The sequence below is a fragment of the Mustela nigripes genome, chromosome 8, assembly GCF_022355385.1.
Source record: "Mustela nigripes isolate SB6536 chromosome 8, MUSNIG.SB6536, whole genome shotgun sequence".
NCBI lineage: Eukaryota > Metazoa > Chordata > Mammalia > Carnivora > Mustelidae > Mustela > Mustela nigripes.
The window spans coordinates 46,024,516-46,049,701 of record NC_081564.1 but is presented as its reverse complement, the minus strand read 5'-3'; the positions used below and the strand labels follow the sequence as shown (position 1 = coordinate 46,049,701).

Sequence of the window (25,186 nt, the reverse complement as noted above, 5' to 3'; positions counted from 1 at the left end):
CCCAAAATTGCCAAACACCTTTAACTTTCAACAAAGTCTAACTAGCCAGTTCCTTATTTATACTTTCTGTTTTCACCTTTCCATATTTTTTCCCTGAAGGTTCTATTCTTAACCTGCCCTTCTCGTCCCCTCACCCTTATTTCCTGTTACTTATTTCCTATTCGTTAATACCCCATGCAGATGACTAAAATACCGCATTTCAGATCTCGACCTTCTTCTGAGGTCCTGTCTTGGATTTTTAGCTACCTGTCTGACATCATCAGTTATGCATTCTGCTAGCCCTTTGACCAAATCAAATCGTAATTTCTGTTGCCCCCCAGTTTTTGATGGTGTTCCATCTTTCTCCTAATCCTTCTTGCCCGAAACGCTGTTTTTATTTCCCGTGTCTTCTCTGTTCTTCTAACCTTTTGGGTCGACCACTCTCAAGCTGCTGTGTTTTCTCTGCGGTTTGCATCTCTCGCAGCCTCTGTCTAGGCCCACGCCCGTCGTTGTACACCCGGGGCTCTCCTTCACGCCCTGCCTATCATGAAGGAAGTTCCGACCAATTTAGAAGTCCAGGTTCACACAAATCAAATTCTCTGGCCACAATACAAATCCATGATACATGAAAAAGTGTTTGTTTGTTTGTTTGTTTTTAAAAAACCTCCATTAGACAAACCATAAGTGACTCTTAATCTCACAAAACAAACTGAGGGTTGCTGGGGAGAGGGGGGTTGGGAGAGGGGGATGGGGATATGGCCATTGGGGAGGGTGTGTGCTTTGGTGAGTGCTGTGAAGTGTGTAAACCTGGTGTTTCACAGACCTGTACCCTTGGGGGTAAAAATACATAATATGTTTATAAAAAATTTTTAAAAATCCCTCCATAAATTTAAAAATTAAAACCACGTGTGGAACAAAGGGGGCATAAAAAGAGAAATTAAAAGTACTTAGAACTGAAAGAAAGCTATATTAAAAACCCTGCAAGGTGAAAGCAAAGCAACACTTAGAGGAAAACATTGTTATGCTATAAGAATATATATTAGAAAAAAATACATATTAGAAAATTTAAAAAGGCATGATATCCATAAGCTAAACATCCAGCTCCAGACACTGGAAACAGAACAACAAACAAGCCCATGAAAAAATAGGAGAGAGGAAGATAACACAAAGCGCAAAGATAGTGAAATGGAAAACTGGCAACAAGGAAGCCAACAAAGTAAAAAACTTCTTTTATGACAAGACTAACAAAATTTATAAACTTCTAATGAAATTAATCAAGTTAAAAAATAACAATAAATAATAATAATGAAAGGGGAGCCATAACATCATATATGCAGTTTTAAAAGATACTAGGAGAGCCACTACACCTACCACAATGACTGAAGCAAAAATGAATGCAAAAATCCTTATTTTCCAAGAATGGAGAGCAGTTGGAACTCTCTTACTTTACTAGGGGCAGTATTATTTTGTGCAAGTGTTTTAAAAATACTGCTGGGCAGTATTTACTAAAGTTGAATACTAGCTGACTCTGTAAGCCACAGATTCTGCTCCAAGGTCTACATCTAAGAGATGTGAGTGCAAATGTTCATAATGGGTTATGAACAGGAATATTTATAGTGGATTTTACATATAAGCTTCAAGCTAGAGTCCATCAAAATGTCTGTCAAAATAAAATGAAGAAATGCGTTCATATAATGGTGTGAGCTCATTCTATTCACACAATGGAATACTACACAGCAATAAAAGGGAATGAACTACTGTTAAATAACAAATCTTGGGAACTCATATACACAATGCTGAAAAAAAGGAACCAGGCACCTGCTAGTATGTGACTCCATTCATATGAAGTGTAACAATAGGCAACACTAATCAGTGATGATCAAGGCCAGAATAGTGACCTCTGTGATGGCATGGAGTTGGAAGGGGCCAAAGGGATTCTTCTGGGTGCTAGAAATGTTCCATATTTTGATCTATGTGGTGATTACACTGTTACATACATATGTAAAATTTCAGTAAGCAATACCCATAAGATTATAGTTTAGTATATATATGCTATTTCTTAACTTTAAATTTTACTTTAAGAAAATCCAAAATGCACAAGATTAAAAAAAAAGAAAATATTATGAACAATTTTGTACTAATAGCTGGATAAATGGGATTATATGTAAATGGTTTTAGAATAGTATGTCACCAAAGCTGGCTCAAGATAAAAATGAGAGAAGTAGAAAGTTCCATAAACATTAAAGAGCTTAATAAATTATTGAAAACCTCCCCACAAAGAAAATACCAGAACATACACATAATTCCATACCTGTGCCAGAAAATACAAAAAGAAGCGTCACTCCATTTAATAAGCTCAGTATAATCTCCATATTAAAACCAGACAAAGATAGTAAAAGAAAAATTTAGGTGATTTTACATTAAAAAATTTTAAAGAACATATTAACAAACTAAGTCCACTATGTTAAAAGAGTTTATATTATATTAAAATGGTTTTACCACAAGAATGCAAGGTGGGCTCAATCTCAATAAATAGTGATTGAATTCACCACATTGGCAGTTTAAAAGAGACAAATTATATGTTTATCTCAAGAGTTGCAGAAAAATCTAAATTCAACATATTTTCATGATTAAAAAGAACACTTGGAACAGGCAGGGATTTTCTTACCCTCATAAAGAGTATTTGAAATATTATTTTTGGCAAGCATAATAATTTGTGGAGAAGTTTCAATGCAATTATTAGTTCATAATAAAATAACTAATAAGGCCTGTTCATTGACCTAGCCAACAATGTAACATAAAATAAAAATGAATTTAAGTATAAAAAAGGAGGGAGCACTAAAATTGAAAAGAAGCAAATCAAACTGTCATTTGGAGGTCTTATGTTTGTATATATAACAATACTGAAAGAATCTAAAGACAAATTATTATAACGAATGAAACTTTAGTAAATTTGCTAGATACCAAATCAACTCCTAAACGTCAATTAGATTTTTATTCACCAGCAAAAAAGTGAAAAAAAAAGTTGTAAAATCATTCCATTTATAATAGACACAAAAATTAGTTTACTTAAAAATAAATCTTGTAAGATGTTCAAGATGTTTATGGAGAAAAACAGTAAAACATTATTGGAATATTTTTTAAAGACTTAAATAATGATCATGTATAACTCGCTCATGGACAAGAAGACTCAGTACTGTAAAGTTATCAAATATCCCTAATTTAATCTATAAATTATAGCTACTCCAATGGAAACTTCAACAGGTTTTAGAATGCACTTTTTTTATGTTCTTACTTTCTGGAACTAGACAAGTGGGTTGAAAAAGGTATATGAAAGAATGAGAGGTGAAGAATATAAAAATTTTCTTGTCAAATAAATAAATTTAAAAGGGGGGGGCACCTGGGTGGCTCAATGGGTTAAGCCTCTGCCTTTGGCTCAAGTCGTGATCACAGGATCCTGGGATCGAGCCCCGCATCAGGGTCTCTATTCAGTAGGGAGCCTGTTTCCCCTTCTCTCTGCCTGCCTCTCTACCTACTTGTGATCTCTGTCCAAAAAAAAAAAAAAAAAAAAAGATTCCCTTGAAGGAAAAGAACAAGCAGAGAAGGATTTGTCCTACCATGCAGGCAATTTATAATGAATCTGCAGCAATTTGGATGGTGTGGGATTAGTCCACAGAACACAATAAAGGTTCTCCAAGAGATACCAGACACATAAAAACTCAACATAGATTATAGCCATCTTTGCACATAAGTGAGGGAATAGATGGAGTATTCAATTTATTATCCATATGGAAAAAATAAAGATAAAATAGAATACTCACATGTGTAAAAATGTGTGAAAAACAAAACTATAAATCTTTTAGGAAAAAGTATGAAGAATATTCTTATGACTTCAGGTTGGGAATGAATCTCAAATAGTGCCCAGACAGTATAAATGACAAATAAAATATCGCAAATGATACGCTCATCTACCTTAAAAATAAGTTGTTTACTAAATGTTACTATAGAATGAGCAAAAATGAAAGCTATGAGATGATAAAACATTTATAACACATGGCAGAGAAAACTATTAGTTTCTAAATATGTAGAAAACGGCCACAAATCAATAAGGAGACACAAATCAACAAATTAGAATATGGGAAACTAACACGAAATGGCATTTCACAAATGGAAAACATGAAGGCTCAGTAAACATGTGAAAATATTTATCCTGACTAACAATATGGGAAATGCAAATTCAGACAGAGAGTAATGGGTTGTCTGGAAAGAACACAGGAAGCTAAGTTGGACACACAGGTGTTTGTTTAATCATTACTCTTTATTATTTATGTTATAAATTCTCTTTGTAGGCATTTAATATTTAACATAAAAATCAAAACTAATCAGAACCATAAGTTTAAATCAGTATCACTTTAAATAAAAGATAACATACTAATATGATTAATACCAAATAATGTTTTAAAAATTCTAGCTATACACTTGTACTTACAAAAAACTAAGAGCCTGAAAACTGTTCTTTTGTTGTTACCAGAAGATTTATTAAGTATTGTAGAAGCATTAAAGACATATTAGCATCACAGTGAGACGTTTTTCCTTTGTGTAATCAGAAAGAACAGTATCCATGCTTTCCAGTTAAGGTGGTACATATCTCACACTTTGAGGAACATTAGCCTATGGCATTAACTTTTGATTCCTCATTTGGCACTTCAACTTAAAATAACAGGTTTATTAATTTCCTGCTATGTACAAGACGTTAGGCTATCAGGTTTGTAAAGAGGATGCACATTATACAAGTATGGGCTTTTTTTTTTCCTTCAAGATTTTATTTATTTATTTGGCAGAGAGAGAGATCACAAGTAGGCAGAGAGGCAGGCAGAGAGAGAGGGGGAAGCAGGCTCTCCGCTGAGCAGAGAGCCCCATGCGGGGCTTGATCGCAGGACCCTGAGACCATGACCTGAGCCGAAAGCAAAGGCTTAACCCACTGAGCCACCCAGGCGACCGCAAGTAAGGGCTTTTGAATACACCTCTTTCTCCCCAGTATGGTCCCCTGAGGGTGTATAGTTTACTAGGGAAGATTAATATATAACAATAACTATATTTTAAATTAGAATGCAATATGTGCCGAAATAGTAGAACTACTAAAGTAGTTCAGAAGAGGTAGCAAATAATGAGGCTGAGTTAGGTTTGCTGATATCTTTGCAAAGAGCAGATTGGACGAATTTCCAAAGCAAAAGTCCCGAGGCAGCAGTGTCCCTGGCTGGCTGAAGGAACAGCAAGGGGCCAGCATGGCAGGAGCACAGGGAGCTGGAGAGGGTGGAGGCAGGGCTTGGCTGGGTATCCTTCTTGTTTCTCCCGGGAGTTCCTTACACAGGAGAGGTTCCTAATAAACATTCGTAAATGTTTGAAACCTGGTGATTAAACAGAAGCAAAGAAGGGGACAATTCTCTGAGAACTAAATGGTGATACAGTTTTTTCCAACCACACATAAATAGGACATTAGACTCCTCATAAATATGTGACATTGTATGCAATTTCTATCGTACAGAGATTGAATGGCAGGTGAGCTCCTATAAGAAGTCCCCATATCAAGGCAGGTGATTTATTTTGTTGAATTAAACATTGTATGACACAAGTCGGTCTTCAGCGGAGTCTGAAAGTTTTTTTGTCATTCAGAGATTGCCACTCTAGGTGTAGGGAGTTTAAACTTGGGCCACATAACATAAGAGAAGAAAATATTGTGCTTAAAAAAAAAAAAAGAATGCAAATAACAGTTGATAAAATCTTCTGTGTCATTTAACCAGTCCTTCCTCAGCTTCCGTTCCTTCACTGCTAGCATGGGCATAATCCATACTTTGCCTGCTTTATAGGGTTACTGTAAAGAGCAAATGGTATATGTATGTATGAAAGCCCTTAGCAAACAGGGAGCACCCAGCAAATGTTGCATTTGGTACATCACTTCTGTACTATCCAGGTGTAAGTCTATGCATATCCCATGCATGCATGCACACCTTCATTTAATTTGTATATAAAATGTTCTCAATTAATTTATTATGTAATCTAGGATCATTTCATCTAATGCTAAGTCTATGGATTATTTGGTTAATGAATCGAACTAAGTCATCACACTTCCACAAAGTTGGGGAAATAGAAAAGCGTAATAAAATAGTAAAACAAACCTAGAAGCAGTGAAAACCAAAGAATAAACAGAGTGTAACAACTACAAAGACAAAAACATTACTTTATTTGCTTGAGGTCCGAGATGGGAGGTCCGAGATGGTGTCAGGTGACAATAAATGCAAAATGTAACAAAAACATGTAAATAGAGGAGTTCATAGGTAGAAGAAGCAATTGTAGATAAGACATGGAAGATTTTCAGTAGTACTGTTGGGTTGAAACATCATGGAGAACAAGGGAACACAAAAAGTATTGGGGACTGGAAAACAGCCTTGGAGGTTCCTCAAAATACAGCTACCCTACAATCCAGCAATTGCACTACTGGGTATTTACCCTAAAGATACAAAGGTAGCGATCAGAGGGGCATGTGCACTCAAATGTACAGAGCAGCAATGTCCATGATAGCCAAACTATGGAAAGAACCTAGATGTCCATCAACAGATGAACAGATAAAGAAGTGGTGTCTATATATATATATATATATATTTCTTTTGATGGCTGCATAGTATATATATACTATATATATACATATGCATGCATATTATGTATATACATACTATATATGTATACTATATAGTATATGTATACTATATACTATATATACTATATATATGTATAGTATATATATATATATACTATGCAGCCATCAAAAGAAATGAAATCTTGCCATTTGCAATGACATGAATGGAACTTGAGGCTATTAAGCTGAGCGAAATAAGTCAATCAGAGAAAGACAATTATCATATAATCTCCCTGATGTGAGGAATTTGAGAGGCAGAGTGGGGGGCTTGGGGGGTCGGGAATGAAAAAATGAAACAAGATGGGATCGAGAGTGAGACAAACCATAAGAGACTCTTAATCTTAAAAAACAGACAGAGGGTTGCTGAGGGGAGGGAGGGTAGGGAGAGGGTGGTTGGGTTATGTGCATTGGGGAGGGTATATGATATGGTGAGTGCTGTGAAGTGTGTAAGTCTGACGATTCACAGACCTGTACTCCTGGGGCTAATAATACATTATCTGTTAATAAAAATAATTAATTAAAAAAATAAAATACCTAGTTTAAAAAAAAAAAGAGTATTGGGGAAATAATATATAAGAAAACTAAAAATTATAAATGAAAGGCTTACTAAGTGAATCCCAAAATGAGACGTTTCCCCCTAACCTCAAGAAGCAAGTGAATAGTGTGAAAAGCAGTTAATTTTAAAAAGCTATTATTTGCTCACCTGAAACCCACTGACAATATTCTCTAGGGATCAAATGTATTTACGTTCTGCAGAAAGGAAAATGGTGAAAATATTGTGGGGTGTTTTTTTGTTTTTGTTTTTGTTTTTTGGATAGGACTCGTCATTTAGATGCATGCCCCCTTATTTTTAGAATAGAATGCTTTATTTAAAAATCACTAATAAGTAAGTGATTGAGCGAGGTTCCAAAGCACAGATCCGCCATGATTTAGAAATCAAAGTGCTACTGGTAACCCTAACCTGACAAAGTCTGATGTTAACATTTTCCTTTTAAGTTAAGTCTAAGGATCATCTCGGGTACTGTATAAGTTTGGATAGCAGTAAGGAAGCAAAATGAACTGTAATAAAATTTCTTGATAAATACATGTCCAGAAATAATAATTTAATTTTGAATAGGGACCACATATTTAACAAAGATCATTCTTGAAAAAAGAAAAAAAAAAGTAAAGTATGGGGTGGAACAGAAAGCAAGCAGAAAAGGTAGACAGGAGGCAAGACTAAATGGATAAATGAGGTAGCTGGCAGGAAGCCCTCCAAGCTTAATGGCTAGACCTTGGAAAACTGACATTGTTTTGGTGGGAGAGAGATCCTTTCCGCGCCATGAGGGGATCTGGATTGATAGTATTTTGTTATACCAAATTTACATAATTTGAAAATAGACCTTCCATAACATGCATGCTATATAAATTAGATCAATTTGTGTCAAGTGCATTTATTCCTTTTACAGTTACTGAGTTTCAAACCTGTGACATACATTGTGCATAGACACTGGGCCCACAGTGACGAGCAGATAAGTATTATTTCATGTTTCTCTTGGCAAAGAATTAAACCTCCAAAAATCAAATATACCCTCAAATAGTGAATCATATACATATTAAGATGGTGAGGAGTTGGCAGGATTAGAAATAGGAGTATTCTCAAAGGTCTAGTAAGGATATTCAACAATAAAATTCTAAAATGTCTTTTAAAATAATGACTGATTTATCACCCAGACTGTTAAGAAACGTCTAAAAAAGAAATTACAATGCTTGCCTTGCACAGATCCTCTAAAAAATGTCGGATTTGATATTATAATCCTTTTCCTAGCACTTTCCCCCTCATATTCTTTATTGTGGAGCGGTGTTCTCATGGAGCAGAAGTCCTGTTGAGAAAGGGCGCCGTATTTTCTCAGGTTACATTCTTGGACATTTTTTATATGGGAAGTCTGTAGCTTTGTAAAATATATTATCAATAAGGATTATGCAGAAAGAGCTTTTTGAAGTCTATAGTTTAATCTTTCTGGGATAATCTGAAGGGGGACTGGAAGGTCTTATGTGGTTGTGTGATGCAGAATGTAGGTATGTTTCGTGGCAACAATCTCGCTCCCCCCAATAAATTTCCCTGAAAACACTTACTCTTGGGTATACTTATAAAAAGCCCAAATCAATTCACTTCTCTATAGTTCATGCACTCCTTCACAAATAACCCCTGTCAGGCAGTGCACTGGGTACTGGAGCTGAAGGAGAAATAAGACATTGGTCCTTAAGTGACAGGAAGCCCTGGAATATAATGCAAATAGATGTTTTGAATATAACATAGTGAATTCCATGCTGAAAGAATACACTGGGAAGCGAGGACCCCCAGAGAAAGCAAGGACTAGCTGTGGAGACGTGGTCTGGTGCTAAGAGGAGCCTCAAGTTGGAAGCACAATGGAGAGCCAACTGGGCAAGTGTTAGCGGTTCCTTTTGGTAAAGGCGCTCCCCCCCACTTCCAGGATGGCTGTGTTTATGGCCATCCAGAGCTTTACGCTTGCTCTGTGGGTCATTTTCTGTGCATTCCAGACAAGGATACCTCATCTCTTTGGGATGAAGAAATTGAGATAGATAGTCTCACGCGTCCCTTTCGGCTCTAGAACTGCTACTCTGTCTAAGCTCGTACTAGTACTTTGAAAATATAAAGAATATGGGGACATGTTATTCTTCTATTTTAAAGGATGCTTTTTGGACTGATGAATGAGGAAGAGTTTTATATATCCTAATAAGATCAGTTAAAACAAGGGGCTCAAAGAACTTGGTCACTTTCACATTTATATATGTTAGAGCCACACAGCAGGATTTAGAAATGGTCAAGGAAAGAGTCAAGGGAAAAAGTCAAGAAAAAGTCAAGGAAACACACTTCCATTTTAAAAAAACTCAGTGCCAAAGAGTACCAACAACGAGACACTCGCAGTGTTGTGTGGGTGTAATTGCTAACAAGCTTTTTGGAGCAGGTGGGGTTTTAGAAGCAATTTGAAGGAGACGAGAAAGGTAGTCTGACATGCCTCAGTAGGAAAGATGTTCAAATGGAAAGGGTGGACGAGAGAAGGCAGAATGCAAAATGAAAGCAGGGTGAAAGGCAGAACCAAAATAGAGAAGAGGACACGGGTAGGGTGCTCCAGTGGAAATAAGAGTAATGAAAGACAAAGTGATTTGAGCACATACAGGGTAACTGGAATGACCCAAAACTAAGACAAAGACGTTGTATAGATAAGACAGACACAAAACTGCCAGAACATGAAGTATTCTTTTGACAGAAGAATAGCTAGCAGGATAGATCAGGGAAATATAAACAAAGGAGAATAAGCAGCACTCCACAGGAGCCTTCATCTGAAGGGAAGAGGGAAGAAGCAAAGATTTTTATTGTACAAGGAACCAGTATGACTCCTTCACACATTAACTTATTGTGTGGAAAGAGTGATGTTACAAATTGCGGTAAAAAGAAGACGGGTAAGACGGAGCCCTCCACCTACCCTTAGAGAGCTTATAGTCCTTGAGGAGGTAAATCAGTTTTACTGAAATAATTCTGATACAACCTGGAATGAATTCTAAGAGAATCAAGAAGAAACTTCCATTATTTAATATTAGATAAAATTTCTTCTCTATGTGATCCTTTAGATATGTATGGTGAGTCTCTAATAAATGGTACTAGTACTCATTAAGTATTAACAAAACTTCCCTTGGGGGCAGAAGTTACATACTTCAGAAGACGTTTCTTAATGGATTCCAAAATATATTTTTCTCACTCATGAAACTTCCTCCATGTTTTTGGGAGGATTGTAAATCATATTACTAACCTCCAGCATTAGATCACTGCGGACATAGGGTGGTTTGATGATGTTGGAAGATTCTACTTAATGTTCCTACTTTTTCATTTCTCCAGCTAGATATCCCTGATATCCACTGCACCTCCTCATTCTGACAACAGTGAGACAGAAGGGATGCTTCAGATTTTTAAGGTGGAAGAAATCAGTATATGGTTGGAATAATTGATGGGAAAAATAGACTATAATTTAGTGTAAGGCAAAAATTTTGACTCTTTCCTTTCCTCTTCTCACTTATGTTTATAAAAACTGATTATTTAAACTCTTGTTCTCCCACTCCCAATTTCTTAGCTTTCTGGATGATATGAATGTACACAAACGGGCAATATAGGAAGTTAACCCAAATCTATTATGAGTCATAAATCCTTCCAAACTAAGAACTAGCAATATATTATAACCAGTGGTAACTAGAAGCAAATTCCTGCCCGAACTCAAAGACTCAACACATGCTTCTAGCGATTTTTTTTTTAAACCTTTGCTACAGCATCAATTTAGTCTGTGTTATTCAGTCTCTTCTAATTCACTGATTTCTGGTGCTGGGTTGAGGATAGAGAAGTTTTCAGGCAGAAATAGTCAAGGTGTAGGTAGCAGCTTAGGAATGAAGGGGCTGGGTGTGGGATGCCTCACTAGTCCATAGTATAGTCAATAACCGAAATGTATTGACTGACCATCTTATGGACAACACTGTACAGAGATCGACTGATGTACATTTGCTGTGGCATAGAATAAACAGCAACTGAACACATCCTATTAAATGAGATCGTCTAGACGAAGATCTCTTTCCCAGAGGGTCTCAGTGACCTGTGTAGTGGAGGAAATAAGCTAGGTGTCTTGGAAGAGCCTCCAAATTCTGAATCAGGAGAAATAAGAGGAGTGGAAAGGAATAAGGCTAAGAAAGCATCTCTCTCCGTGAGGAAAACTTAGGCTCAGATTCATGGTAATTACTCCATTTTGACACTGGGTTTTGTTTTTTAGTGAGTAATAGCCAGAATTTTTTTTTTTTAAATCTCAATTGTTTTCTAGCTTTTGACTATTGATAATACTATTAAAAGTAAGATATTATAAATTACAAAAGTATTTTATTTGCTGTTCAAAAAGAACTCAAGAAAAGTGGGGAAAAAATGGTTGGGCTTTTTTACCCACGATTTCAAAGTTAATGGTAGCTTAAATGTGTATCTTTATGGAGATTTGGATTTATTTGTAAAAACTAAGTATATTTTCTTTTCAGATTCCAAGGGGCCTAGGCAGAGTTTGTCTAAAGTTAAAAGAAAAAAATTGCAACTTAGTCATTTAAAACAAAAATCTTCTATTTTTTTGTCTGTCTCCTCTTTTTTCCTGCCCAGTCAGTTGGCCAGAGCAATCTTATTTTGCCCTGCTTCTGTTCAGAATTGCCTTCCTCATTCCACCAAATATCCCATTTGAGTGTGAACACTTGCCTGGCATGTAGCAGGCACTTTGTAACTCAGTTTTGACTTCAGGGAAAATGTTCCCATTTTCAGATCTCGGATAAAATCCTTCCTCCCCCAGGGAATTCTTCCTGACCCTTTGGACCAAGTTCATCTGTCCCCATCTGAGGTGTCTCAGCGATCTTCTCTTTGCCGCGCACTGATGGGCAGTTGGTCTTGAACTGCTTTGCCATGTTATTTTGGCAGAATACTTACATAACCATTTAATATTTGTGTGTGTTCTCTCCCCATTTATATTGTAACTCCTTGAGTTTAGGAATCATGTTTAGTATCTCTTGATTACTGAGCCCTTAGTACAAAGGGCTATGTGGTCTTTCATCTCAGGACATTAACCACATCTGTAAGACAATAGTGTCCTTCTTTTAACTACCATGAGAGCACACTACAGAAAATCCACGCTGGTGTTTTTCAGTGAATTACTCAGGCGAACTTTTCCTCATTAGTAGCTCACATTACTTTTCACCTTTTTCCCCCCCGCTCTGTTCTGACTTATTTTCACACAAATTCAGAATTACTTGGAAGTTATCCAAACTAAATTAGTAAAATGTCTGAACTACTGAGTATTTGTAGAAAGCTGTAGGTTTATTATTTTCACTCACACATAATATTCATTTGCTTGCCAACAAAATACTGCCAAGTAAAGGTGCTGCTGATCTTAAATATATGTCTCACTTGTAATTAATGTATTCATTCTCGGAATGATAGTGCTATAGCCCTTGAAAAGAGATTTTTGTTTTGTTTTGTTTTATTTTGTTTTTCCTAACTACCTTTTTACGTGCTCTGTCTTCCTCCTCCCCACCCCCTAACCCTGTCACCAATTTCTGATATTCTTTATGCTATTAATTTTTAAACCTTTATTTAACAAACATTTGTTTAACCTTACATTAATTGCCATAAAATTTAAATTAGTCGATTCTAGCTTGAAGAAATTTTAATATGGTTTCAAAGTCCACATAAAAGAGTGAGAATTAATCTTTGACAAGCAACTTTGTTGTGTCAGACAGTTTATATAGTATTCCATTCCGTCTCCATAATAACCTGTCAAGTAAAGAGTAATAAAGGTAGTTACTGTTTAATGCAGGCATGCAACATGGTAGGCGTGGTACTAAGCGCTTTTGCATACTTCTCACTTGCTTCTCACATCAGCTCTTAAGATGTAAGTTTTATTAGTTTTAATTTACAGAGAAGGGTACAAAGACTTAAGGTCATTAAATGATTTGTCACACAACTAAATGATGAAGCCACAAAATAGCAACTGATTGCAAAAAGATTCTAAAGTTGCTTTCCTATTAAGCCTCCTGGATATGTTGGGAGTGGATTATTTTGTAGCATAATTAATGCTGCAAACAACATCCTGATTCCAGTGGGTCCTGACTGAATCTGGGACTGGCTCTTCTTTGACAGCCACTGCCTACGTTTGGGGCTGGTGATATAGAGGGTGCTGAACTGTGGGAGATCCTTGAGAAATGATTCTGTAACATCATGCTTTGTTACTCTAAACATATGATGACCGTAGATAAAACATAGATAACCAAATGGACATAGTCAGGTTCAAAACAATTCTCCATCTTTGAGATCCAGAAACCAAATTTCAGAAGTGGTTAGGACTGAAACCAGGATTCTGCTGGGTTCTACTCCAGAAGTGGTAATTAGATTTAATCTCTGTGGGAAAAAACTAAACCTGCTACTTCAAGCAAGGCAAGGGAGAAACTTCATTGCTTACAATAGGAGACTGGGAGAAAAACAATTCTATTGTTGATCCATACATGGTATTAGAATTTTTTTAGCTGGAGAGTTAAGGTGGTAAGAAGAAAGATACACTTTAATGACTTAAAACTGAATTAGCTATTGCTGGCTCTGCGATTCAACTAGCAATGTCCTCTACATCCCTGTAGCACATCAGATATACAGGAAATGCCTCATGAGACCTAGCCTGGTCTAGGAGTCTGAGATAGGCTGGTAGAAACAATGGCAAAACTATTAGCAATGAAAGAATGAGTGTATAGAAAAAAAAAATCTTTCACTACAAAGGGCTTCAAACCAAGATTCCAAAATATGTGAATGATTCCAAAATAAAAGCCACAGACAAAAATGCCAGCTGTTATGATACCAAGATTCTACTCCAGATAAAATTAATTAAATGGACCAGACTGACAAAGACTTTAAGTATGTCTAGAAGCTCAGAAAGATAAATGAAAGTATGATTTCTACTAAAATGAGTGACAAATTATGAAGTAAATTCAAGTATAAAGAAAGCAAGAGCACTTGTGTTTAAAATTAGAAATGAAAAATAGTCATTGAAGTAAGTTTCCATAGAAGGGATAAACTCTAGACTGAAGACCAGTGAAGAGAGAACTTGTGGTTTGTAAGAGTGCAGAGAATCACCTAGATCAAAACAGAGGGACAAACTGACTCCTAAAATATGCATTAAAAATGGTTAAGATACATAGAGGTGAAATCCAGATGCTCCAATCTTGCCTAATTGGAGTTCCAGTGGAAATGAATGGAGGCTGAGTGAGAGACACATAGAAACTGAAGAAAATTGAAGCAAACAATAGCAGAAAATTTTCAGGATTGGAGACATACCATAAGCTCTCAGTCTGAAATTGTTCTTTCAGTTTTTAGTAGGACTAGTAAACAAAAATATATGGTTAAGAACATGGCAAGAAAATCTCAGGACACTGAGAGAGAAGAGAAAATCTTGAAGTCCAGTAGAGGACTTGGAAGCCATTTCTGCCCTCTGGATTTTGGTCAAGGGCCTGGTACTGGAAGCTTATGCTGAAGGTGGCTAGGGAGGGTTTTCTCACTTTTATTCCATCCCTGGCATTGTCAGAGCCCAAAGCAGCACACAGTTGTAAGGAAAATCTTCTTTCAAAATGTGCCTAAAATGCCACTGTGTGTTTACCTGCAAATGATCACAGTATAAACTGTGCTGAAACCCAGTAAGTGGGAGGCAGGGTCAGGTACCAGACTTAGTTCCGGTATCCATAATCCAAACGAATTAGTTAGTACATGTCACTTCATCTGTAAATGGGGATAATACTCCCTCCTTTATCAGCTCTTACAGTTTTGTTGCAAGTGAATTTTATGTATATGAGCTCTTTATAGACTTTATAGACAATTCGAGGAAACTGTTATTTCTTTATGATAGAAATGAATGTAAGCTATGGTTTTTTTTTTTTCTTTTACCTCTTAGAGTTTATACATTAGATTTACAAAAAGCAAGTAGACAAGAAAAAACCTCACAAAAAATACAAAAACATACTTGCAAAGATGTTTGTAACTCATCACACATCGTTTGGGGTGTACATCAAGTGTGGAGGTTTAAAATGAACGAAATGGATGGGTTTAATCAGGTTATGTTTAGTGTTAAAAAATGACATATTATGAATTATTCTATCCATTTATTCCCACTTTTTATTATGAAAATATTTAAGCATGTACCTAGGTTTAATAATTGCTAACGTTTAACTACATTTACTTTATCTGTATTTGACTATTTTTTTCTGAATATTTGGAGGAAAATTGTAAACGTCATGCTATTTCACCCCTAAATATCCAGTATGTCTCCCCTAACCAAAAGGATATTTATCCACATAACCATAATACCACGGTCACATCTAAGAAAGTTAACAGTAGTAATTACCCAATATCATTTTATAACCAGCTGAAATTCAGTTTTCCTCAATCTCTTCAGTAACCTTTTTAGCTATTTCTCCCCAAATCAGAATCCACACATTACTTTTACACACACACTACATTTATTAGTTGTCCTTTTAGTCCCTTTCACCTGAGAACAATCTTCCCACCTTTTCCTACGTGACATTGGCTTTTTGAAGATAACAGACCAAGAATATTTTTGATTGATTTTGAAGAATATTTTGGATCTGTGTACTCCCCTCCCCCCGGGTACTGCTTGTTCCTCTGTCCCTGAATTTCCTGAAAACTGGACTGTTTGTTCAAAAGCTTGATTAGATTCAGGTATACATTTTAGATGAGTGTCCTTTATTATGATGTACTATGCTCCATATTGCAACGCACTGAGAGACACATAATTCCAGGCTATTTTATTAGTAGTAATATTAAGCTAAGTAGTCTGGTTGCAGTGATTACTCCCAAATAAATCCACTGTAAATGTACATCTTTCTCTTTGTACTTATTAAAGGATAAAAATTGAGTATCTCCAGAATAACCTTTCTCTTAAGAGTTTTAGCATCCATTAGTGGGTATCCTGGGCTCCTTTATTTGGCATTGCAAAATAGTGGATTTCTAATTCTGTCATCCCTTCTACAGAGAATCTTTCCTAAAGAACTTTTCCTCATCAAATAGGCATGAACTACATTTCCTCCTAAAAGAGCTTAGTGCTTCTGTGCCTTTAATTACTAATTTTCAGAATAAGAGGTTTATGTAATAGTCACTTCCAATGGTGGCCACTAAGATTTTTTCCCTTTTCTGGTCTTAAGGGTTACTATGAACGCAATGATTTTTATTTATAGTCAGTTTTCTTATAGTCAGATTTTTTTGTTTAAAAAAAATCAAAGCAATTTATAACTGCAAAGTATATATTATTTTATGTTATTTTTTTGCTTGCTGAGGCTCAACGTGAAGCCTAAGTCTTAATGGAATGTAGTTTGAGGGGGAGAGAGGGGTTAATCAGAATAATGTTTTTTTTTAAGTATACATTATTAAAGATCCTAATCATTTTTTTTTTAATTTATGAGATGCTCTTTTCTGAAAGTCTCTGAGTACCTTAACCAGAGTATAACTGAAAACAAGAATGTCAAAAAGGCACATTTAAATTGTTCTCAAAATCAATCAAAAATAATGAGGTGCTGGGAAAAAGTTGTATCCTTGATAATTACATCTATCAGTATCAGAAAACAAAAGAGAACAATCAGGAAATGACAACCCCACTCCCAAGTAGCACATTAAAAAAGGCTAATGAAAAAAAGTCTCTTTTAAAAATTGTACTAAATTAGCATTTCAAGTAAATTGACAACTTAAGCGTTGATAAAGGCCAATCTGGGGCCCAAACAATGGAAGTTCTGTTTCTACTGTTATATGCTTTTAGAAGAAATGATCTCACTTGACTTTTTTGTTGTTGTTGTCTTCTATATAAATGGAAGTCATTGTCCTAAGGGAGGTGACAGTCCTCCTGTACTCCTTATGGGTCAAGACAACCCCAGAGTATTGTGCTTCATTTGGGTTTCTGTTTCTTAAAAGGTTGACCTGGGAGAGAGGAACCAGTGGTGAAAATTGTTCAAAGTGTTTCTCACAGCATCCCTCTGTTCTCAGTCTGAAGGGGTAACGTAATTGTCTTTTTAGACAAGGGATCCAACCTGATCTTTGTAGCTCCTGAGCCTAGAGTTGGGACCTATAACTGAAAGTAGCAGAAAAGCAGATTTAGGTCTAGAATTAAGAAGAAGTCCCTTACAAACTCAGCCGTACAGAGCTGGAGTGGATTTACCTCCAAGGGAGTGAACTCCCCAAGGCCAACCAGCACTGTTCAGAGGTTATAATCACTTTATTCAAAGATGGTGTATGGGTGGTTAGGGGTCTCTCACATATTTTGCTAAGAGTCTATAATTGTAATAAAGATGCTTTAAAGGTCATTTAAAATTCCTTTTTAGAAAAGAAATAGAAAGTAAAAATGAATTTTCCATCATGGCTTTGAAAAAAGAACACCTTAACACATCCCAATTTATATGTTATTGCTTTGTATTTGGGAAGTGTGGCCTGTGTGCAGAGGCAAAGTTCAAACTACAGCATTTTAAGATCATGGTACATTGTTTTTGATGACATGAAATTCTTACTTCACTCAGCCCCAAATCGAGGAGCTTATAAATAAGAACATCACTTCGTTAATAAGAATAGAACATAACATTTTAGACACTGTCTTAAGAGTAGAATTAGTATTTGAATTATCAGCAGTGACAAAAGCATTTCTTCCAGTGATAAAAGAAAACTTCTGTGCATAGATCATCAGATATGTCAGTTCATTTGGAAGGTAGTAGTAAGTGCTGGTATTTTATTATTTTGGCTTGTCAAGTGATTTTATTCTTTATTATTAGACCAGGAGAAAGAAAGTCCTAGTATACGCCACCAACATATCCATCAGTCATCATTTTTGGAGACAGTTTTCGACATATTGTATGTTTTACTGTGCTAACAAGAGAAAAGACTAGCCATTAAGTTTATGTTTCTTTGTTTTTCAGCAAGGTCACATATCAGGAATAATGCTGGAAGTATGCTAATAAACAATATATAATGTAGGTCATCTGGGAGTCAGAAATATTTTCTAACTAGTTCTAAAGGGAAATATTGTTAAAAAAGGGATAGATGTTATTTACGCAACACATGTTGCTCTATATGTCACCATCAAAAGCATCTTGTAAACAGCTCAGCGCAGTAAATCTTCCTTGGTGATCGTCAGGGTTTTCAACTCGGTATTAGATTTAGATTCAACACACTCAATTCACGATATGCCTAATGGACAAAGCCTGCTAGATAATTTAGAAAGGTTCCATTGGAAATAGGCCAGCTCTTCTGTGCTTTACGGGGAATACTACTATCCTGTGTTGCAGAAGTTAATACTACGTTAAGTGATGATAATTAAGAAAATCTCACATTAACAGCATTTGTAACTTTAATGGCTTATGAAGTGACACTAAATTTTTGTGCTTGACTTTGATTCTGTCGAGTTCTTTAAAATTAATGGCAATTTACAGACTGATATTTTTTATTGCTTCCATTAGTGAAAACAATTTTATACAACCGCAAATGAAATGATAATCCTATAAGAATGCCTTAACAAAGTGTCATTTTATAAATGTCATTTTCTCACATTTGGGAGATTTCAAATGGTTTATTTTGTTTTCCAAGATGGTTTTTAATTGTAAGTATCAGGTCTCATTGTAAAGGAGTTTATGTAGCTGTGTTCTGGAAAACATAACCAATACTTTATTTATTAAGTTCATCTAATATGTACTGAGCCATATAGGAGACACAATGATAAAGATGTGAAGTCATAAAGACTGCTTTTATCTGATAGCCTAGCATTTAGATTCAAGAGAACTTATTTCTCTTCTCAGCTCTAGGGCACTCTGGCATCAGGCAAATCTTTCTACTTCCCTGGGCCTCAGTTTCTTTATTTATGATTCAAGAATTAATAAATCCTGCTCTCTCCACTGGCCAGGACTGTAATGCAAAATGATAAAAGGATGTTAGAATGTTCAGTATGGCATGATGTCTTTATAGGAGAAAATATGTCTTTAAAGGCTACTGTTTAACAACTTCCGAAACATCCAAATTTTAGACTTCGGCTAAGAATTATAATAGCTGAATCTCTTAGCTAGATCCTGCAAATCTTATTGGCCACTTTACTAAGGGATATCTAGAAGCGAGTCACAGGACATTTTGGTCTAGATCTACAAAGACATCAGTTTCTGAAAGCCATGTGTTCCAGAATTTTCTTTAATGCTAACTTCTGTTTTTGTGCTTAGGAATCTAACTTAAAAATATATTACTCCATAATTATGTGCTTCCATTTCTTCCAACTGTTTATAAAGTATAGTGTTGATATCAGACCACAAAGTCTTAGTGAGCCACTCATGGAACTTTGCTCCAGCAGATCCCCCTACACAGTAGCTTGTTTAGCAAGGTTAAGACCAGCATCTTGGGGTGCCTGGGTGGCTCAGTGGGTTAAGCCTCTGCCTTCGGCTCAGGTCATGATCTCAGGGTCCTGGGATCGAGCCCCGCCTCGGGCTCTCTGCTCAGCAGGGAGCCTGCTTCCCCCTCTCTCTCTGCCTGACTCTCTGCCTACTTTAATCTCTGTCAAATAAATAAATAAAATCTTAAAAAAAAAAAAAGACTAGCATCTCAAAAAAATTTCGTGAGTAGTGTTGGGCTTTTGTTTTTGTCTTTGTTCTTAAAGAAAACAATAAAAAGTGCATGCGTCTAAGTAATTCTATTTATACTTATTTTCTCAGAAGAAGACCTATCAGTGCATCAAGTGTCAGATGGTTTTCTACAATGAATGGGATATTCAGGTTCATGTTGCAAATCACATGATTGGTGAGTGACACTCTAAGCCTTATTACAGATGGCTTTTTTTCCTCCTTGTGTATATCAATGCCTATATAATTAAACAGAGTTAAAGATGAATTAATTGTTCAGCCATCAATGTTTTACCTAGGCATGATTGATTTTTATTACTATTATTAGGCCTGATAAGACATTAGCACATTTTATTTTCTGCAAGGGCTAGTTTAGACTTCTGCAGAGGATTGTATATCTACTGCCAGTCAAAACACAGGTGATTAACAAATTAAACTTCTAATCATTTTTGCATTATTGAAAACTAACAGGAATGGTTAATGAACTGGATGTTAGCTTTCCATAGAGTTTTAGACAGGTTTTAATTTCAGAAGTTATTATGGTAATGGCACTGCTGTGTGTTGCTTAAGCATCTTTGTATCAAAATCTAAAGTGGTGAGTTTTTGTGATAGGGAAACATAAATAATTTAAATTGCCATAAGATCATTTTATATGTATGGTTTCAACAGCGTGGAAATAATCATGATCATAAAGATCATGTAAAGAACTCAGTAATCACTTTTTATTTCCCTCCAAAATTTTACACACATCTTTATGAAAGCTGTTTGGGTGAAGATCTCTGTAGTTACTCTTGGCCAGTGTTTTCAGGGATTTTGCACTTATCATATGGGCTCAAGCTAAAAGGATAATTTTTTCAGTTATTCATATTGTCCCATTATCCCTTAATTCCTTTGAGGTTACCTCCTATGTTTTTTAATTTGATAAGCACTTGGTAATAACACTAAGAGTTTAACCAGCCAATTAAACTTTATCAAGCAGATCTTTTTCAACTAGTAAAATGACAATTGTTATTTCTTTATGCTATTTTTGTTACTCATTTGTGTTTTTTATACTATGAGTGTTTTTTTATTTCATCCTTATTTGATGGTATTTTATAATACCATAAATAATTGTGATAAAATACTAAAAAGCCCAATTAACCTCATGCTCTCCTATTATCAAACTCTAAAACAGGAAAGAAAATTCAGCATTTTAGACTCTGAACTTGTTTTCAGGGGTAAACAAGTTTTGTTATACACTAATCGGAAGCATTCTAGGAATGCTCAGTGGAAGTGTGGCTCCAACTATCATTACTGATCATTAAAAGCAACCGTATCAAAACTCCTAATGCTCTTGTAGAAATTAATAAAGATAAATTCAAAAGCATGTTAGAAAATTGATTAATACCCCTGGGGATAAAAATATATGTTTATAATAAATAAAAAATTTTTAAAAAAAGAAAATTGATTAATAGTTTTTCAATAGAATTTGCTCTATAGTTTTCAAATGATGGGTCTTTAGGAGGATTATTGCTTATTTAAGTACAGAATTGTGCAAAGTGGAACTTGCACACAAGAGCTAAAATTTTGATCACTTTATCTCTGTATTTTCCAGATTTAAGTACTGATGTTATTAGTGATATTCTTATGCATTCAATATCCTATTCTCCAACGTGGTAGAATAACAGTGACAGCTTTATTGAGTGTCTAGCAGATAACGACAACATGTAAGAGAGATTTGAATAATGTGTTTCCTTGCAATTTTCTTCTATTTTGGATTCCAAACAGATATTCTTTATAAACTTTTGAAACTGCTTTTTTTTTTCAGGGAAGGGGGTGGGACGTGGGTTAGGAAGAATGAATACTTCTTGCCATGATAAATGCTAATATTTTCCATCTCTTTATTTCTTGAGTAGAGTTTATTGGTGGCAGTCATTCACGATTCTGCTTCATGATACAGTTTTATGTGGGCTTCAGTGAAAACATTTCTCGGAACTTGCACCTGATGGAAAATTTAGCAAAATGTTGGCCCTGCTTCTGTATGGTTTTATTCTACATAAACTTACCTTTGGTTCTGGATTTTATTATTTAGCCCGGGGAACCAGAGGAACAGACTGAATATAATTTCACCATGATATTCCTGTCTTTTGAATATGTCAAATCAAAATTGAATGTTGAGCGGTGAGAGGACTATTGTGATTTTCCAATTTTAGTATCATTTGGCCATAACATTCGTTGGTTTGTCCTTCTTTTCAAATTGCTTTATACCTTTCCTTTTGTAGTTCCCTTATACTTCTTGCAACATTAGTGTGTTCCCAGGGCTTTCTCCCTCTACCTTATGGTGGATTAATGTGACACTCAGTTCCTCTTGGGATCTGAGCATTTAACAATTCACCTTCCATCAGAGAAGCAAATTCTATTCCTTTCCGCAGAGGGCCTAGTTATTTAATATTCATGCTATTTTTAATAATAAAATATGTAATTCTCTCACACTTGAGGCCTAAACAAATGAATAGCATCCATTTAATTGTTCTATCTGTTGACCACGCATCCAAGTCCTTAAACTCCAGTCGTGTTGTTAATATCTACAGAAAGAGAATGCATAATGGGAGAATGTCACAAAGGCTAAGATATCCTTTTTTAAAATCCCAGTGTGATACTTCAGCTTTCAAATGAGGCAGGCAGCATTATTTTGTTGACTAAAATACCTCCATTGAGGGTAGGTATTTTTAGGTTGTGTGTGTCTGTATGTTTTTTGTCTAATCAAAAAATAATCTCAACTAGACATTTAGCAGGGAAGAAGGATTAGAGGCTATCTGAAAAGCCTCTTAACTCTTTTTGTTAAGAGGGGATACAGTGTTTTTGCAGATTTCGTTCTACATTTCAATCAGTCTGGAGGAAGGATTATGTCACCTGATGGAGAACGAGGTCTGCAGATGACCCAACGAGGTGTAACTTTAAATTCCTTCTTTAACCAAGTCATTGGCGTTTGCTCCTCTGTAGTACATGTGTTTAACGCAGTCGCGATGTCAGACAACCTCCATGCTTCTTTCTGGAAGCGCTGGTCTCAGGCTGTTGGCCAGGGACATTTGTGAAAGGAAAACCATCAATGTTTCTACCAGGTACACACCTGGAGACGCTCTGCTGAACTGCCCTTTTGCAGCTAAGTGTGGACACATGGTCTGAGTCGCAGGAATAATTACTCAATAAAAATGCATCGGGGATTTGACTTATGTCTATTAAGGAAAGAAAGAGAACCTCACTCTCCACCACATTTTGACACAGTTTCAGTAAGAAATCAGACCAGTGACTATTTAGGGGCTTCTTTTCTTCTTTACACACACGCACAAAAAGAGCTACAAAACATTTTAACAGCTTTCCTGGGGAAAAGATTTCCCTCTTTTCAAGTCTGCACAGATGAGAAAATTTTTCTTGTCTTCCTTTGTTCCTTTCACATAGTTTACGTTGGCTTTTGACCTGAGCATACAGAAAGAAGCCATTGTGTAGTATGTCTTTTAATTCATTTTCCCCGTCTCTATCAGCATAGTAAATATTTATGGTTATTTTCCTCTTTGAGATTTCTGTTGTTATTATTATTTGGTATGGATTAGCACAGATAGAGATGAAACCAGGGACTTTAAATGTGTTTAACCCAGCAAAGGAATTGCCTCATATAAAATTATGAGGTTCAACAGCAGTAGAGTAAATTTGTAAGTGCTCTGAATAAAAGGCTGTTAGGCATGTGATAATATAAAGAGATGACATTGCCAAGAACTATTTATGAGAAGCTTCATTTTTTCACTCTGATAATTCTTGACCAATAATTACCAGCCTCTAATTATCTATTTTAGTTAGAAAGAAATTTCGATCACTATGGAGGTTGGCATTGCAACTAGCGTCTAAATCCCCAAAGAGACAAATGTGTTCCAAACAGCCACAAACAACTGTCTCATGAAACACAGTGAGCAAATTGCAAGCGGCTGGTGGTAGACAACCGGCAGTACTCTCACCACCGAGGGCCAGTCCGCTTGACAAAGAAATGATCAAAGGGGAGAAATACCATTATCCTTGGAACTGATTGCTGCACTCATGGACTTTGGGACGAGGGGTCAGGATCTAGCTATCACCATTTCCAGGCCTCCCTTTCCAGGTCCTCAGATGGAGACTATGAAGGGAATGGGTATAAACCAGGTACTTAAGAATTATTTTTAAAAACCAACTTAGAAATGATTACTTAATAAGCTTTGGGTTTTTTGTATTTTTCATCTGATCCGAAAGGTCAGGGTTACAATGGCAAATTTGTATCCACGGTGGGGCAGCACCCCGTTTTGTGGGGAAATTAAAAAAAAAAAAGGGAAATCCACAAATAGTCCCTAATAGACATGTCCTAACAGGGTCAAAGGTGATGCTTAAGGTTATTTGCAGAAAGCAAATATATTTATTTCTCTCTTGGAAAAGCAAAACTAGAATTGGAACTATAAATGACAAGTAATAGGAAAACACTGATGGAAAGATATTGACTCTTTTTGTCCAAATTTCGAGTACTCAGGGCTTCTGAATTACAATTTTTAAAAGACCACAGAAAGATTCAAGTCTTCTGCGGTGCACGTGGGAAGATGTATATCCCATGTGTTACATACCATGTGATATACATCATTGCTGTCAAGGCAAAAAGAATGCATAAAACAGGTTTGTGCACTGGGTGAATTTTTAGTCTCTTCTTGTGGCAAGTGACATTCATGTGTTCTCCAATTTGTTGGAGGCCCAAGGTCACAAATGGCATTCTTTCCCTTCCATTTCTTTGGTGGATGGTGTGCTATGTGACTAATCTTCATTATAGTTTTGTGACATTCAGTATCACTTCTGAAACATTTCAGCTTGAGTGCTCTTGCTTTACAATAGACTAAAACCAATATTTTGAGGTCTATAGTGGTTTTGGATTTTATACGTCTTAAGGGGAAATATCCAAAGATAGGGATCTCTGCATAGGAGGATAAAGGGCTGTGTTGCTCTTTAAATGCTTAGCTTTCATTGGCTGTTTTTTGTTTTTTGTTTTTTTTTTAAAGGAACAGAAATGACTCAACAATAATGTGTGTGTGTATGTGTGTGTGTGTGTGTGTGTGTGTGTGTATCAGCACTACCCTAAGAAACCCAAAGTCATTAGGTTCTGTGGAGTTTGCCTTAATTCTAAACGAGAAGACTATTGAATTCTAAGTCATCATTTGATGGCTTACAAAACTCAGGGAATGAAGAAACAAGCATTTGGTGTTAAATATGATGAAATACTGGCTTATTTCATCAAGAGCTGGATTAAAAAAGATGAAATCTGGGCAG

At 35.9% G+C, this 25,186-nt stretch overlaps 1 protein-coding gene across 5 annotated transcripts in view; it reads left to right on the top strand.

The window, feature by feature from the left end:
- ZNF521 (zinc finger protein 521) overlaps positions 1-25,186 on the top strand; it is a 277,394-nt gene that overhangs the window by 126,650 nt on the left and 125,558 nt on the right. For 4 of the 5 annotated variants that reach the window (XM_059409386.1, XM_059409382.1, XM_059409384.1 and 1 more), the window contains one exon: positions 19,967-20,051. In XM_059409386.1, the coding sequence (XP_059265369.1) occupies positions 19,967-20,051 (85 nt within the window). The remainder of the gene's footprint in view (positions 1-19,966; positions 20,052-25,186) is intronic. The other variant, XM_059409385.1, reaches the window with a different exon arrangement.